Source organism: Bidens hawaiensis, unplaced genomic scaffold, assembly GCF_021521415.1.
Source record: "Bidens hawaiensis isolate Kalapana, Puna unplaced genomic scaffold, B.hawaiensis_p1.1 tig00093227_1, whole genome shotgun sequence".
Lineage (NCBI taxonomy): Eukaryota > Viridiplantae > Streptophyta > Magnoliopsida > Asterales > Asteraceae > Bidens > Bidens hawaiensis.
Window position 1 is genome coordinate 3,193 of NW_027504483.1, and position 18,839 is coordinate 22,031.

The following is an 18,839-nucleotide window of genomic DNA, read 5'->3' on the forward strand; positions in this document are numbered from 1 at the left end:
GTCTGGGACGATGGTAGCGACGGAGAGCAGCAACCGTTTTGCCGCCACCCACACCGGTTCTAATCATTAAACATTTTAGGAAAACCTTTTGAGCATTTTTTGTTTACCATGCAGGTACACTTCGAATTAGCATCACCACACGGATCGTGAATCATATGATCAGATACAAGCTTTTATAGGTCTGGATCAGTGTCTTTGTTTGGAATCTCAGTAGAAATAAATTTATCTACATCTTGTGGATTATGAATCTTGCTACCTGGATGCATAAATATGCAAATATGAGCATGCAGTAGCCCCCTTTTTTGAAACTCTATCGTGTAAACAACTGCAACATACATAATAAAAGTACAAATTAATCAACTTTTATTAGTTAAACAAATTATCTGTTTGTTTAAATTGATTTTTAACTCTATAGAAAGTAAAATATTCAAGTAGGTCATGTTTATAATTTTTACTCATCAAAATTAAATAAAATTACCTGCTTGAACCTTTCCAAACAAAGACTTATCCTTGACCAATTTAATCATTGCATCAAGTTTGACCTTAAAAAGCCGACATAAAATATCAGGTCTATCCTCCGACTTTAATGTTGTATCCTTAAGAAATATTTTAACTTCTGGCCAATTGGGATTACATGTTATGGTTATGAAAAAATCGGGATAGCCAAACCATCTACAGAGACACATAGCGTCTAGATAATTGTAACATCCTACTTTCGGTTATATTAATAAAATAAAGTTCGTTTATTTTATAGCGGGTCGTTATCGGTTTAGTTGAATAGAATACGAGATGGACTTGTGTTGGGTAAATGGATATGGGCTATGGACTTGGGTTATGGAGGAATGAAGGAAAGACCATGGGCTTAAGCCCATGATCAAAAATATATATACCCTTAATCCTCCATTTAATTCATTTACACATATCCCTTACACCATCCAAAACACACACTTAAGATTCTCTCTCTAGTTTCTCTCTTACTCTAGCCGAAATATAGAAGAAGAAACGGATCCCGACCCAAGGTATGATAGTATTTTGTTGTAGGAGCTTAAATCCGTTAAATATAATCATGAAACGACGAGCCGACACCGTTAAACCGTTTAAGTCACGAGATCCGGGTGGAATCGGGTATAAACCGAACCTATGATGAGCTTAGGGGCCACCCTAGCTCAGATCTGGATCGAACGGGATGAAAAACGGTGAAAAACGAGTTAAAACTCGTTTTTTCCGACGTGTTCGCGGTTTTCCGGCGGCTTTCCGGCAAAGGCGGCGCCGGAATAGTGGTACGAGGTTAAGGGGAATGTCAGGGAATGTTCTGACATTCCTGACCTAACCCTAGTTCGCTATGGGGACTTAACGAACTGAGGGTGATTCGCTATGGGGACTTAACGAACTGAGGGTGATTTGCTATGGGGACTTAACGAACTGAGGGTGATTCGTTAGTCGATTCGCATAAGGGGACACAGCGAACTAGCCCTAGTTCGCCTATGATTCGTCTTTGATTCGTTAAGGGAAAAGGGTAACGAATTACCCTTGATTCGTTATGACCAGTTCGTTAAAGGAGATAACGAATTAGAAGGTCCAATTCGCTACTTGGACTGGTTCGCTACATGGACTGATTCGCTAAGAGTCCAGTTCGTTAAAAGTCCAATTCGTTACAAGAACCAGTTCGTCATGGCAAGTCAGTTCGTTAAGGATAAGTAACGAACTAGAAGTTTAACAGAATGACAGAATGGTCCCTAGACTTAGAAAAGAATGATTTAATTACAAATAAGCCCTTGAACTTTTAAGTAGCATATTATTCAGCTTAACCCCAGCCAGGGGCTCTGTCCCTTGGACCCCGCTAGGGGCTGCCGCCCCTAGAACCCCGCTGCCAGGGGCGCTGCCCCCGGACCCCCGTTCGTTGAGGGTAATAATTAAACTAGAAAGAGATATGTGTAGTGATAGTTATTGATACGTATAATTATTATAAAGTTAGTCGCGCACAGCTAAAGAAGGGGATAACCGTAAACGGTGAACGCAACCGCATTGAGGTGAGTTTCTAGCCCCACTTCCTTGTTATGTTTTCGGGGCTGTGTGCATACTCGATGTGATAGTGAATACACTTATCTTAAGTGATAAGTGTATGCCTTGTATGATTTACGTATGATGATTGCTTGACGGTGCGTGAACGATCTTCGGATATTGCATGAACCGTCAGGTGGTAGTTAAGACATGATTGATAAGTATGATGAGAGATATGATGTATGTATGAATATATGATGTATGCATAATGTATGTATGTTATGATGATGGTACGTGAACGCTCTTCGGAGATTACGCGTATTGTCAAGGAAAGCATGTATGAACAGGTATGGTGCAGTTACACGAAACAAATGGACCAGACCCTTATAATATCTGTGATGTTAGGGACCAGACCCTTATAATATCTGCGAGGTTATAGGGCGAAAGGCTCTTTAAAACGTATGATTATGTATGTATAGAAAGTATGAAAATAAGAATGAAAGTATATGCACTTATGTGTGTATGAAAGAAAGTTAAGAGGTTAAGTATGAAATGTAAGAAGGTATTGTATGATTATGTGATTAACTAGAACTCACTCAGCGTAGCTGACTTTTAGTATGCACGCAGGTGAGTAGAATGAGGCAGGTAGCTTGAGGAGGACACATGGCAGAGTTGGACGAAGCTGGCATCTCAAGATTTTGCTATGATGCTTTATTTTAAAAGACTATGTTTTGTTTTTAAATGACTATGAATGCTCGATAAGACCAGAATTATGGTTATGGAATGTAATGGTTTGAATGTTTTTAATGTTCCGCGAATGTTTTAATTAACTCTGATATTTAGAACTGCGTTTATGAGTAAATCCAACAAGAAAGTAGGGCTACCGGTAACGGGGCCTTACAATAATTTTGCATCATATATCTTGCTCCGCCAGTAAATGAGGATGGTAGAATAACACGTTGACCAGCGGTTGACACATCAGTATTCCCAATAGATTGCATACCTCGTAAACTTTGGTAAGTATCACATCGAATTTCACGTTGTTTACCGGGTATAAAATGTAATCTTTGAGCCTCAATCATCGTATATTTGTCAACTAAAATTTGCTGAAACAAACGCCTACCATTTAACATGGTTGAAAACTTATTTGGCCTATCTTGAATATGATAAGCAAAAAACTCACACATTGTAACCTTCTTTCGTCCTGCTTGATGAAGAGGAAACATTCTTATGAAGTATATTAACCTGATAACCATCCTCACCAAAAGGATGAAACAACGGGTATTGAAGAGGTGTATACGATGGATGAAGTTCACTAATACACTTTAACAAACCAGATTGCTTGGTAACAATTATATCTCGGTTGTCGATAGCGTGACCAATATCACCGACGATTAAAGCGGCAACTTCAGAACTGGATGGTAAGTTATATTGTCTCGCATCATGTTGTCTTGTTCCAATAATACGCAACTTCAAATCGAGTTGTGGGTTTTCTTCAAAACAATATCTTACCATCTGATAAGCTTGGACCAAATGATTATTTGCATCTAACATCGTCTTCAAATAATTAATAATATACATCTCTAGCTTATCGTCCATTGAATTATTATCAATGCCCACAAAAGTGGACGAATATGGTTAAAAGTATTTACCCAAAAACACCCTGACGGTTAGAAACCTCGTTTTCAGTGTCGTAAATGTAAAGTTGACAAAACTGTGGTTTACAACCTTCTAATGGTAAAAGACTTCCCAAGCAATGATTGTATTCACCGCTAAGTCGAAACGTATATGGCGCATTGCCTCTGTTTATGGAATGATCAATCTTTCCTACCATAGACGTAAACGAAAACATTGAATTGAAACATCTAGTGTTTTTCAAGAAATACTTACTCATGGCACTCTCACCACGAAATAAGTCAAGATAAGTATCATCTGGTTGTCTAACATCGGGAAGTTCAACTTTGCCATTATAACAACAAAGTGAAAAAGCTCCTTCTTCATTAGCACTACTTGGTCTGTTAACTTCGGCTTTCCACAACAAAGCATTGCAACTTGGACACATAACGGATTGATTTCCATGATCAAGATATTCTAGTATAATTTTAACATCAGCATATGGAGTTACTTAGTATACCTGAATACATAATAAATGATTTCAAGTAAATTATGAAATATATATCATACATGATGATATTCCTTTATAAACATCTACAACATTATGATAATGAATAGTTGTAGCATGTTCATTTAAATCAGCCATAGGTATAGGTACTATAGGAGTTCTTTTTCTTGACCTTCTACAAAAGGTTGTAGACGACTCCGGAATGTCATCAACAAAACAAGACGCGTTTGATCCTTCTTGAACATTATATTTATTTATACGACCTGTTCAAAATTAAAAAAAGAAAGTTATTATAAAGGTTGTCAACAAAATTAAAAAAAGAAAGTTATTAAAAAGAAAGTTATTCAAATTGTAAATCTAAGCTTCAAATTATTTTATGTTAAATTGTAACATGTTTAACTTAACAAATTAGGAAACGTAATATCAATAATAGTTCAATATGAAAAACAAATTACCTGAAGATGTATTTCGGAGACCATCTTTGTTTCTTTCAACAAAAGCAGTTCTTTTAGAATCTAAAATTTATCGTCTTTCTTTCCTTTTGGACGCAGCAGAGTTCACAAATGGTGTACATGTCTTAGAGTCTTGAAATTACAAAGGTAATAATATAAATATTTAAGCATAACTAAGACTATATAAAACATGTTTATTTAAAAATATTTTAAAACACTAACCGTTGTTTAATACAATCGAAGATTAGACATTTGGCGTTGTTGATGGAGACAGGTTCTCGTTATTAGATTGTAAACACGTAAATTGTGTGGATGAGTGGATATTTTTCAATTTGTCAAAATTTATATTAACTGTATCGTTTAACATATTTATCATAAAAATAAGAAACACAAATTGATGATGACAATAAATAGTGAAAAACAATTCAATAACATACCAGGGATACAAGGATTAAATGATTTATATGTTGTATTCGGAAAATTATTTGGATTGTTGCTTAAACCACTAACAGATATATTAGAAGCACCTGAAATAGACAATTGATTTGTTAATTTTCATTTCTAAATAATTTTTATAATATCAAGTTATAATTTTAATACAATTTACATACTTGCGAATTGGTTTCCACCAAATGCTTTTCATTTATTTAAAATAAATTCAAAAAAAAAGAAAATAATACTTATAAGGGAAATGCAATATACCTGAAGACCTTTTTTTTAGAGCATTTTTGTTCCCGTCAACGGAGGAAGTTCTTTTTGCATCTAAAATTGATCGTCTTTCTTTCCTTTTGGACGCAACAGAGTTCAAAAATGGTGTACATATTTGAGTGTCTTGAAATTACAAAGGTCACAAGTATCATTATTTAAACCGAAATAAAGGTTGTAAAAAATACTACAAATCGTAACAGAGTATATTTAGATTTAAAACAATTCGTGAATACTAACCGTTGTTTACTACATTCGAAGAGTAGACATTCGAAATTGTTGATGGAGACACGTTCTCCTTATAACATTGTAAACCCGATACTTGTGTTGATGATGAAAAATTTTGCAAGGTGTCGAAGATCCGATTAACTGTATCGTTTTAAATATAAAACAAAAAATTAATAAACATAAAAGTAATCAATAATATAGATAATAACGATAATTTTATTAACGTACCAGGGACACAAGGATTAAAGGAGGAATACGTTGAATGTGGATAAGAATTTGTATTATTAGATAAACGTTGGATATTATCTTGATAACTAATAACCGGTAAATTACAACAACCTAAATTATAGAATATGAAATATTAATTTATTTTAAAAAGTGATTTCAAATTTAAATTCATGATTTACTAAAAATTACATACTTGCTTGATATGGTAGAGTGACAATTGGTAATGATTGATAATCGATGAAGTTTGTATTATTGGAAATGGTAGACAATGGTAAATGTTGACTTTGGGCTACATTTAAAAAAATGAAAATATAAATAAATAACAATATTGCACCGTTAAATAAAATCAAACCATAGAAATATCATTAATTGGGTAAAAACATATAAAATTACTATACATACCACTGTTACTTAGGTTATTCTGAGAAGATGAAGATCCTTCATTTTTTCTTTTCTTTTTGGATGTAGACATCTTCAAATAAAAATATATAATATCCCTAAAACTTGAGTTAAGCCTACTTTATTGAACCATATGATAGAAAAAATAAAGTCTTTTAGATTAAACCTTCAAAACACCATTAAGTAATATAACTTAAAATGAAAAACAATGTAAATGAGGAATACCGGAAACAAATAATATTACCTTTAATTCTTACAAAAAAAAATTGAAAAACAAAATATTTAACAACTGCTTTCTTAAGAATCAATTTTCTTTATGTATATATTTGGATTTAAATAAACATCACAGTCGGCTAAATATATAAATAAAAATGTAATTGAAAAAACATAACTTTAAAATTGGTATTTATTAACCAAAATTGTATGTGGAAATTATTGTTTGAATATAAACAATTTTTGGTTTGTGCCAAACGTCAACAATTGACATGGTTAGCATCCTACCAACAAAAAAAAAACTAAAAACTAAAAACGTCGTAAACACTTACAAAATCAATATTAAGCTTCCTGTGTAAACGCTTCTTGAGGAACAAACGTTTGACAATAATGAAAACGAATATAAGTGACAAAGAATGTAAATTTATATGTGTATATATAAACAAATAATGGAAATTATACTTTTTAAATGAAAACAATAATTGCCATTATATTAGGATTGGTTTATTTTTAGAGAAAATATGGTGATAATAATTTAGAAATATGATGAGTAAAATAGAATAGATTTATGCAATTAATATATGATAATCTTTCTCAATGTTATTCTTAATTCAATTATGACTTTTTAAAAACAATTAACATATAAGTATTCGTATAAAATAATATATAAGGTTTTTAAAAAAAATTAATTTATGGCATAGATAATTATATAGGAATTATTGTATAAAATAAATATTATATTGCATTTAAGTTTAGGTAATATATATTTGTTTCCTAATGAACGGATGTCAATAAATATTATAGGTAATAATTATTATATATATAATTATAAAAGATAAATACAATACAACTAATGACAATTTTCTTAAACTTATAACAAAAAAAACCATAACATAAAGTCATAATTAGTAGTACAAACCATACATACTTAAGCTAACAAAATAATTAGGATAATTTACATAACCAAAGCTAACAGAATATATATAGAACCTGTTAGCATAATTGTATTGTTTAAACCCTAATGCATAAAAAAACAGTTTATGATAAACTTCAACATCAACCAAGAACATCAGTGAGTATCAACGAATGAGTAGCCTCGTTGTACTCGAAAACAGCCAATGTTCCAATCTGAAGCCCATTAGACCGAACAAAATTTGTCCAATGTCTAACCCTATACCTCTCATTATAGCCATTCAGTTCAATAGCAATCTCAGTGGAGACATCAACACCATTTGGATTGATTAAAACTAAATCGGTTTCCACATCCAAGTTATTGTTCCGTGCAAACTCAACCGGAAAACGCTATAAATAAAATTAGAATTATAAAGTTATTTGTTTGAACATCAAACATATGAAATTAAAAGACTTGTATAAAATGAGTTTACTTACCAGCTTATCTCGTACTATCACTTCCAAAATGTTGTCTTCTTGAACATGAGGAACAATAATATCCAAAACCGGCTCATCAACATCTTCCATACCAACATCAAGTGCTACAAATACACATCATATTTGTTTTTAAAGTAATTAATAATATAAAGTGTACAAAATTATAGAAGATATCAAAAACTGATAAAAATACCTTGAAGCATATTGTCTTGGTCAGATTGGTCATCACTTTCAATCTCAATAACCATTGGAACATAACCGAGTTCGGGATGAAGATTTGGACCGGTGTAAACCAAATCATCATTAAAAGTTACACGTTCGATACCACGGCTATCAAAAACATACATTCTGAACGTCCACGTACCTTGAAGACGTTGAAACACCAAATAATCATTAACGGCAAGCTTACAATGCTTGGACATCTCTTCCCACATACCAGTAAACCAAATCTCGGAGTAGTCAGCTTGACGCACTGAATGTACCTATTCCATTTAAATCCATCAACAGACTCAGCAATGATTTCATCATACTGTCCTGGCTGTAAACTAAAGTAGCTTCTAACCTGATCATCTCTCAATGGCTACAAACAAATCAAAAAAATAAGATCAAAAATAGTATAAGAAAAATTAATACTTTTATAAATGACAAAAAGGATTACTTATTAATTAATAAAAAAATTTAAACCGTTACTTACAAGATATTTATGAGTAGGGTAACGAACCACAACATCAACAACCATGTCGTCATGAACTGGATGATCTCTAACGTAAACGAATCTCCATTCATTTTCATTAATTGGAGAGGAAACCAAGACATCTCCAAACATCAAGCTACTGGCTTCAACAAATTCAGCCCAACCATTTTGAAAAACATAACGTCCGTTTGTGAATTCAACTTGAACAAACCAATCTTTGTCTTTGTGATACAAAACAACCGGGTGCATATTAGCACCTGGTTCAAAAATTTCTTGACAAAACACAGCTGGAAGTGTCTGAAATGAATTTTATGTTGTAGGTAAGTATAATGGAAGATGTATTAAAATAAATAAAGACTTTATCATACATACCGTCTCTCCGTTCAAATTGTGATAGAAAATGCAAACCGCAGGAATAACATTCTATTTAGTAAAAATTTAATATTAGTTAATAAAAAATATGAAATACACTAACTGATATGTTATTATTTAAAAAATTTTATATACATATACTGTCATTGGTAATTACATGATTGTGTTAATATAGTAATTAGTCATATTAAAACATGATTATACCCAAATCTTAACAAAAAAAAATCCAATGACACATAACAATAATAAACTTAGAATCAAATACCAATAAGTTGTTATCAACAAACTGATAACACAAGGATCGCTGTTTAAAAATAAAAATATTGCAATTAACACCCTCAAGCATGCACATAGAGTATAAACACTTTATAATTTAGTTGTAGACGAACTAAATAGAAAACCTTGATGTTATAACTAAACCCTAAACAACAACATTAAAGATTATCACTAAAAACAATCTTCGGTTAATATAAATTAGGGCTAAAAAGATTAGAACAGTATTAAATAATAATATTAACAAAATTAAAGTATCTCACATAATAGTACTTACATTATCCCTCGATTGATATGTATATCAAAGAGGAAGAAGCTTTTTTAAAAGTTCAGTCGATCTTATGTTCCAGTGGCCGGAATTTCAAGAATAAGCGAGGTAATAGAATTTTAGATGATAATTAAGCTTAATAAACGAAGAGTCGTATATTTTTAAAAAATTAATACAGAAAATATGGGTATGGGCCTAACGGAATGGGCTTTTTAATTTGGATCATGTTAAATCTTTAAAAAATTACCCTATATTTTTAACAAAGTTATAGAAGTTAGTTAGTAATTTCTTTTACTGATTTATTACCAAATTAAAATTTAAATTCAGTATTTTATAAAGATAGTGATAAATATATGTTACAAATAATTAATAAGTAAAATTTTTATTTATGTGTTACAATTAGTAAATTATAATACAAAATCTTTTTAAAATATACTGCCTATTTGTAATACAAAAATTAAAACGAAACCGTTGTATACAAAATTAGACAAAAGTTGAAAATCAAAAACTAATTTATTGTTATATTATAAACGTGTTAGAAAAAAAAAGTTTATAAGCAAAAAATATTTTATTTACTTGCATGTCATATTATAAATTATTAGATTATATACAGACCAAACAATTAAACGGATTACGTTAACAACAATTCCAAAATAATAATATTTTGGCTTAAAATAAGCTTATACATAAATAGAGATATCATATATAGTACAATTTAACACAATGGTTTTAGAATATTTATTTATGAACATTCAACCTATTTTTGTATTTAGTTTTTAATTTGGTCAATTGATAATTTATATAATGCATAGGAAGCATATGATAGTATATATAAAAATCAACTAAACATTAAGTTAACAAAAATAAATAAAAACATAAATACAACCAAAAAAACAAAGAAGAATAAATTGTTCATCTCAACCAACATTCAAGCATAATCGTTTAAAAAAACAAAAGAGAAAAACCAAACATAGAATATCCAAAAATGTCTCAAAAAGGTTTAACATAACTGCAAACCAACATAAATGAAGTTGTTCACTTAGATTCCTTCTCGACTTTAGGAGTTAAAAGTGCTGCACCTTCGCATGATTGACTGGTGGTTCCCATCTCTTCGATATTCTTAGACTTCAACTTAGTGGCCGACATGCTATCATCATCGTCAACATCAAAAACTTCAACCAGTTTTCTCTTAATTTTATCGTCAGAAGACGTTGACATTCCTTTTGTATCAGTTGCCAAATCCTGAGCATCAACATTTGAACTTGGAGTTTGATTATCTCCAATATCATAAAGCTGTAATTAAAAAAGTAAGAGGCAATAAACAATCATGTTACACATCTTTATGTTAACCAAGATGTAAAAGTTTGAACTATTAGATTAAAGAAAATATCCATACCTTACAAGAAACCGAACCGGATGATTTGAATTCAGAAATAGATGCTCCCAATGTTACATGAGTAGAATCTGATTGCTGATGAGACAAAATAGGAAAATCAACATATGTTAGTTGAAATAGTTATAAAATTGAATTTAATAATAAAATATAGTTAAAATATATTATTACCAGACGACCATTAAGCCTTTTCTGTAATTCTGTGATAATATTAGTGTCATCAGTAAGCTTGTTTATACCATAGTCTTCGACATTGTTTCTGAAGTTGAAATCTGCCACATCGACCATAAAAGCAAATATCTTTTCTAAGAGACAATCCAATTCAACAGGGAATCCACCATTGTCAACCTTATTTTGTAATAAAATTAGATGGCAAAGAAACAAATCTTTAAATATAATATTAATCGTTGTTAAACTTACAATCTGTTATATAGATGCTAATTTATAGATAACAAAGTATTTTAATTGAAAACAAACCTCTTTTTGAGAATCAATCAATTCTTTTGCTGTTTTGTTAGTCAACATCTTAGCATCTCTATCAAACAGAGTCAACGACACAACTCCAGTTGAATCTTGCACCCTTATCTTGATCTTGAACCTATATGTTTATAAATAGGTAAATAGCAAGAAAACCATATACTTTTACAATGCACAAATTACACATTTGAATTTGAATTAAATAAATACCTAGGTGTAGGGATAACACCTAAAACATTGCATCTAACTGTTTGCATTCATACTCCTTTCCACCTTCACCATTATTTTCCATGAGCTTACGGCTACAAGTATTACAACCAATGTAATACTAATCTGTGTCTGGGCAGATGGCCTTAATTGTACCAAGGATAATGATACTTTTAGGTTGGATTAAAGTATAATGTTAGTTAATAAATATTCAATTAGGACTGAAAGATATTTATGATAACATTAAAAGTGTAATAATTAACTTACAAATATAATGGTACAAATATCTCCGATGTTAAAAAAATCTGTTGCTCTCAAAAACTCATCATCAACAGAAGACAACATCTTCACCGGAATCAGTTTACGAACAGAAACATCATTGCCAATTAGCAAATCAAACAATCTACAAAATTTAATATTGAATCAACTTAGGAATAACTAACATTATATGAAATTTAAAAAACAAAATACATAAATAAAAATATAATTATTGGTTTAATAATATACCTGTTTTTGTATTCTTATATTTCAAATAAAAAGTCGTTTATAAAGAAACGGCTAACATTAGATCCAAAAGAATTGGACACATACACTTTCTCTAACAAAAATGAAAAATAGAGAACGACACATTAGGTTAAGTTAGTGACATTTATAACTCAAGAAAATTAAAAACAGTTCAAATACTTACCTTTACCATCAGAACCGGTGTAATACTTAACCCTACCAAACTGCAGAACAATAATGGTCTGGCCTTCATCAAAATGTTCAATTACATATTTGGAGAGCTCAGACGCATAATGATCCCATAGAGTTAGATACACACAATTCCCACTGAAATAAGAGAAGTGTTACAAACAGTAATAAGTATAAATCTTTTATTACAAAAACATGTCAACAAATGTTATGTTACAAACAGTAATATTAATACCTTAAATCACATATCTCCATTGTACGCTTGTTTTTATCCTTGACGTTTGAAGCATTGCTCTTGAACACATGAACCACGTGACCAATGATATCTAAAACAAAGAAAAATAAATAAATAATTAATTAGCAGATTAAATGGACATCTAACGCTAAATATATAAATCAGTTTATTTGAATGAAAACTTTTATATACCAACTATGGATTTCAAAGAAACATCTTTATTGATTAGTGATGCAAAAGAAATCATCTTAAAACCAAACAGCCGACCATCAAACTCTTGACATGGATTCACATGGTGTGTTTGGTCCCAACACCAATTTGTTGGGACAGTCAATGACACGGTAATTAGTACCGTTTAGACCAACGCTCGGATTAACTATAGTCAGAGTTGAGCTTTCCTTGAGGAATCTTTTGAATCTAAAGATTTACTGTTTGTAAACTGTTGCTTGGATACGATTCTCCTATCATTAAAGCCAAAAATATATATGAGAATTAAAATTTCAAGTTAATCACTAATGAAATAAAAAAAGTTGAATCTGTAACATATATACAGATTCATAATTACATACGTACATTTTCATCCATGAGCACCATTTCGATCAGAAAATCCTCATTCACATTTTTATTGTCTTTTATGCTCCAAAGTCTTATAACTCTAACCTTAAGAGTTGATGGTGATGTTTTTAGAACATCAATCTCATTAAGCATGGTAAAGTTTTGAGCTTCCATTGTCCTATGAATAAAATTAAAACTAAACAGATTAGACAAAAATAATTGAGGCATAAAAACAAATATTAAAACGGGAGGAGCTTACATTGTTGCAGAATTTTATAATTCAGAAAAGTATGATAAAGGCTTATGTGATTAGACATATGTTATATAGTAGGAACTAATCAATAAAAATTTTGGTAAACGTATTATGTTTAGAAACTTTCTAAATATAGTTTGAATATAATTTAAGCGGTTAATTGTAATTCATTATTTCAAAAATAACCGCTTGATAATTTTATGAAAATTATATCTATAATGTATTAGTATACAATAAAACTTTTAAATATTAATTAAAGGTAACTGAAAACCATTATTAATATAATACACCTGTTTATTGAATTTATTTTTTCCAAAAATAACAAATCGAATATATTGAAAATTTAAATTTAGAATGTATTATTATACAAAAATATTTGATTTCAATATTTAAGGTTAGAATTATTTTATTTTATTGTTATATATTGATTAATGAAATCAGTTATTGAAATCATTAATTCTTTACTTAATTACTTAATTATTGTTATTATCAACAATTATGATTTTGAAAGCTTACTAAAATTATAATATTAACAAAATTAAAAGTTTCTGTTTTTTTGATAAAACTAAAAATAAGGTGGCCGGAAAATAAAAGTAGACGGAAATTAGTCAGAAATCATAATTAAGATTGGACAAAGAAAACTATTATAATTTTAACACAAATAGATCATAAAATTGGTCGGATAAAAATAACCAAAAATAATATTTCCATAACAATACAAAAACAACCGGGGAAATAAATTGAACGGAAATTAGCCGGAATTTTAAATATAAATATTTGGAAAAAAACAATAAGAACAGGTTAGCAGGAAAATTTTAATACTGAGACAAAGAAAAAAATTTTAAATTATTATACAGAAATATATAAACAAATCGGTCGGATATAAAGTATTGAAGGAAACTTTTGCCGGAACAATTAGTCCACATTAGAAAACAAAAAAATTAATAATTGACCGGAAGAATCAGTAAACATCAGTAAAAATAAAATAGGCGTATGACAGATTTGCCGGAAAGATTGAGAATGAGAATTTTTTAAATAAAATAACTGTAATTGCAAAATTGGAGTGATAGTTACCTTCAATATAATCATCGGATAATCAAATCCCACTATTTTGATGTCTCCAATCGGTTCGAATCCAAAATACGGCTCGAATTGTTGATAAACAATTTAGAGGTTCGATAGTGGATCAGAACGACGGATGTAGGATTCTTATATTCTTCGGAAAGTTACAACGAAAATCAGTAGTAGAATTGATTGTAGATCTCGCCGCCGAAATTAGGTCATCGGGAGATTAGAGAGAGAATCGGTGGTGGAGATCAATAGTTTTTGTGAAAAAAAAAACGGGTTTTGATTTTTTGTGACTTTGGAGAGCAGGACACGTGGCACAATATTAGACCTTCTGAAAATGGTAACTTGCTGAATGGATGGCACATGTGGACAGCCTAGTTGAAGGCCATGTGTCCACATTGTATTGATTTAATAGTATTTAAAAATATTATATATATTTCTTACTATTTTGGACCTAAGACGCATTTAACCCTTCCAGCCTAACAAAAATCATTTAACATTTCTATTTTTAAATACTAGTAGAATACCCACGCGATGCGACGGTTTCAATAACTTACAACGCGATACATGTTTTTTGTTAGTTTATCAATCCTCTTGCGATATATCATATAGTACTGTAGCCGATGTTTATTTCTTCTGGCCTTTATACGTTTATTTCATCCGTTTTCTGAAGTCATTCCAGTAAGCTTTATACGACTGATTATTTGTGATGTGATTCTCCAACTTCGTCATTTCTCACACATATTTCACATTATAGTTGTAAGTAAATTTATAAAGATTCATTTGATACGATAAAATTAATAAAAAAAATTGTTTGTTCAGTTTAAGATAAGTCTGCCAAATATAACTCATTAAGGTATTATGCATTAAAGAAAATGTTTAATAAGCCAGAGTCAATTAAAACTAAAAGAATGCAAAATTTGAAATTAGTTAGTCTTGGTCCAAGATAAATAAAGAAAGGGTGAAAATAAGTAGAAAAATGTTTAGTAGAGCGCTGGTACGCACGTAACGTGTAACTAAACCAACACGAAAAAACCCGAAAAAATTCGTCTCGTTTTTTTGTTTCGTTTGGTCGGTTTCGTTTATATTCGGTTTCCATTTTCTTCTTTCGTTTTGGTTGGTTTCATTACGATTTTTTTAGTATTTTTGTTTCGTTTTGGTCGTTTTGTTTTTTTTTGTTTCGATTTTGTCAGTTTTGTTTATTTCGGTTTTGTCAGTTTTGTTTTTTTTTGTTTCTTTTTGGCAAACATCAAGAGCTAAAAGCAACAATATAAAAGAATCATTTTTTAAACCTATTGGTTTTGACCTGAATCCCATTACGACCCAACAACGTTCTAACCGAAACCTGTTCTGACATGCCCCTTTCGACCTAAACATGTACTTACCTTACTCGAACCAAACTAACTATTTTATGTATCGACTTGTTCTGACACTAATAAGGATTAACCCCTGACCCGAGTTCGTTCGACTCTTTGCCGTCTTAACTGGTAATCAATACCATACTCAAATTAAAAAAAAATAAAATGCTTGTTTTTATGACGTAATTTTTATATAAAAATATTGGCGTGTTAAAAAGTTATGTCCGTTAAACAGGCAGTGGGGGTAGTTAGTTTAGAATAAGGGTTAAACGTGTAACTTTTCTTTAAATTTACCAAAAGTGTGTAAATTTGAGGGACTAATGTTGTATTTATTTTTTGTAAATTAAAGTTTATGTAGAAAATTGTGGTGATGTAAAGACCATTTTACCCTAGAATTTTCAAAATTCTCAAAATTATATGCAATGCATGTTGTACATAAAACAAATAGTTTTGTACCTTTTAATTTTAGGATGTCCTTGCCATTTGATTTATATATAGAGACCATTTTATTCTAGAATTTTTAAAATTATATGCAATGCATGTTGTACATAAAACAAATATTTTTGTACCTCTTAAATTTTAAGGTGTTCTTGCTATTTGATTTATATATAGTATAGATATAGATATAGATATATATTTGAATTTTATACCAAGTTAAGTTTTCTCCTAAGTTTAGGGGCATTTAAGTTCAATTATACACAAAGACTATTTACTTACGCATGCGACTAGGGCTGTCCAAAATGCTCGCAGCTTGCCGCTCATTCGTCGTTCGCTCGAAAATTGATGGAAAAATGCTCGTTCGATTTCGGCTCGGTTTGGAAGTGAGCCGTTCGGCTCGGTTCGGGTTAAAAACAATCCAAGCACGAGCAGAGTCTCGCTCGGTTTGGTTCGGTTCGTTTTGCTCGAATTATTTTTATTTATTAGTTTTTATATATAAACTTTATGAAAATATATAAAAGTATACTATTTTTTTAAGTTTTAAAAGTTTCAATATTTTGTGTTGAATTTAAAGTTCAAATTTAAACCATAGCCGCTTGTTTTATATATGTTTTGTTGTTAACTTTGAGTTTTATACATTTTAAATATGGAACTTTAGACAATTTAGAGTTGAAAATTTTGAATTAGTGATATTTTGAAGTTTTAGAAATTTAAAATTGGAAACTTTGTACGAAACCAAACAAAACCAAGCCGAACCAAGCCGCTCGGTTTCAAACCGAACCAAGTTCAAGCATTAAGATATCGCTCGTTTCTTTAAATTCAATCCGCTCGGTTCGGCTCGCTTTCAAACCAAACCAAGTATGAGTATGTCCGCGTTTGATTCGTTTCGTTTCGTGAACAGCCCTACATGCAACTTACATGTGAAATATATCAAAATTTAACCTTATTAAAAAATAGATTAAACATGTTAATTCCCAAATTTCAACGCCAAGACTAAAATGTTTAAAATCCCTTAAGTTTTGTGTTCGCAGGTGACCATCACTGAATGTGAAATCCTCACTGTACAAATTTAAAGTGTAAAAATCAAAGACGGAGATTACTTCTTAAACAAAATCAAAAAATTAAAATATCATATCATTACTCGTTTGTGCTAATCGTTCTCCTGGTGGTCTTGTTCATCCCACCGGGGATTTGGGGATTTTAACTGTTAATTAATTTTTTTATTGCAAATGGCACATGACAACAAGGTAGGCATTAAATTACATATCTTTTAACTTATCTTAATAATCTTTTTTGTTGTAAACTAAGAAACAATAACTCAAACCCGATATGGTTTAACCTAATATCTCACTCAAAAGTGAATTAATATCTAAATCAACCTTCAAAGGTCCAACTTAATATCTACCAGTGATATTGATGCAGAAGCATCCGGCCCATTAAGTCGGCCCGACCCAGCCCAGCCCAAATGTTTATTTTCATTTATAAATAAAGTTGTTAGGTCTTTGATTTCATTAGTTTTTGATTAAGTTTTATATTAAAAGAACATTGTTCTTGAAACTTTGGTTCGTTTTATCGTTTTTGAATAATCATAAGTCTCTCGAGCCATTGATCGCTTCCAAAACTGCATCAGTTGGTATCAAAGCTTTTAGTTCTCAAATGGCTCGACGTGATGATAAATACTTGCTTGCTCGTAGATTCGCCTAGAGAGGCAACGACAAAAGTATGTTTGATTCACGTGTCCACGGTAGAGGTTGGTATCCTACTAGCAGAGTTGCCACCTGAGGCAGCAGTGGAATCAATCCCGACTCGTGGAATCTTGAAGAGATCAAACGACTTTGACAACGAGTCCGCGATATTGAAGAGATTAAACGGCTTCGATAAAGAGTCCACGATCTTGAAGAGATCGAACGGCTCTGAAAACGAGTTCGCGATCTCAAGTTAAAACGGGAGATGCGTAAGGCAGAAACCGAGTCGAGCACCGTCGTCTGGGACGATGGTAGCGACGGAGAGCAGCAACCGTTTTGCCGCCACCCACACCGGTTCTATGAACCAATCTATCAGGAGAGTTTATGGGAAGACAAGCCTAGTTTTGATGAGGATGAGGTTGGTTATAATGAAGATGAGTGTTTATTTGTGGAACAAGCTCTTAGTCTTAGCGGTGTTTTCAATGAGTTTATAATAGCCGAAAAGAGTGTTGCAGGTGATGATGTGGTGGGCATGGGTGGCAAGACGATGTCTAAAAGTGGTTGTTCATTGCACGGTGAGGATGAACCGCTTGTGGAGTCATCAACAGATAAGCCGTGGATTATGGGAAAATTGTAACTTGAATCGCTAAGTTCGGAATCTCACGATTTACACATTCAATTTGAAGATAATGGTTTGACTTTGAAGGGATTATATAAAGAATTACCTATTCAAATTGATATGGATATCATTCATTCCAAAGTTGCTGATGCCTTTCCCGAAAATCATGCTTGCGTGACTTCCATGCACAAAAATAATATATGTGGGCCTTCGTTAATTAAAGGCTTTCATGTGAAAGAAATTGTTCATGCGGGTGATATAACTATAGACAAATGCGAGTTCCAGCAAGAAGATATCACCTGCAAAACTGAACACCGTGAGCTCGTTACGAGAAGAGGAATAATGAGGGGGGGGGGGGGTCTTCTCGTAACCACCCTCCGGCGTGAGAATTAATATGGTAAGTTGTCGGAATATATCTTGATAGTTCAGAGTGTGGAATCTTTTTACCGTTAGTCCTCATTCGGTATTTATGGCAGAATGGGGGGGGGGGGGGAGGGGATGGAGCCAGCTGTCC

General features: G+C 31.5%; 1 protein-coding gene across 1 annotated transcript; it reads right to left on the minus strand.

Annotated features, from left to right (window-relative positions):
• Nucleotides 1–10,379: 10,379 nt before the first annotated feature.
• On the minus strand, nt 10,380–13,078 carry LOC143607997 (uncharacterized). Its single transcript, XM_077083224.1, has 10 exons — nt 12,919–13,078; nt 12,350–12,440; nt 12,110–12,252; nt 12,013–12,019; nt 11,744–11,824; nt 11,451–11,516; nt 11,215–11,335; nt 10,909–11,085; nt 10,741–10,815; nt 10,380–10,637 (listed from the first exon to the last, which is right to left on the minus strand). Exons 1-10 carry the CDS (start codon nt 13,076–13,078, stop codon nt 10,380–10,382), a joined length of 1,179 nt encoding a protein of 392 aa, XP_076939339.1.
• Nucleotides 13,079–18,839: the final 5,761 nt, after the last annotated feature.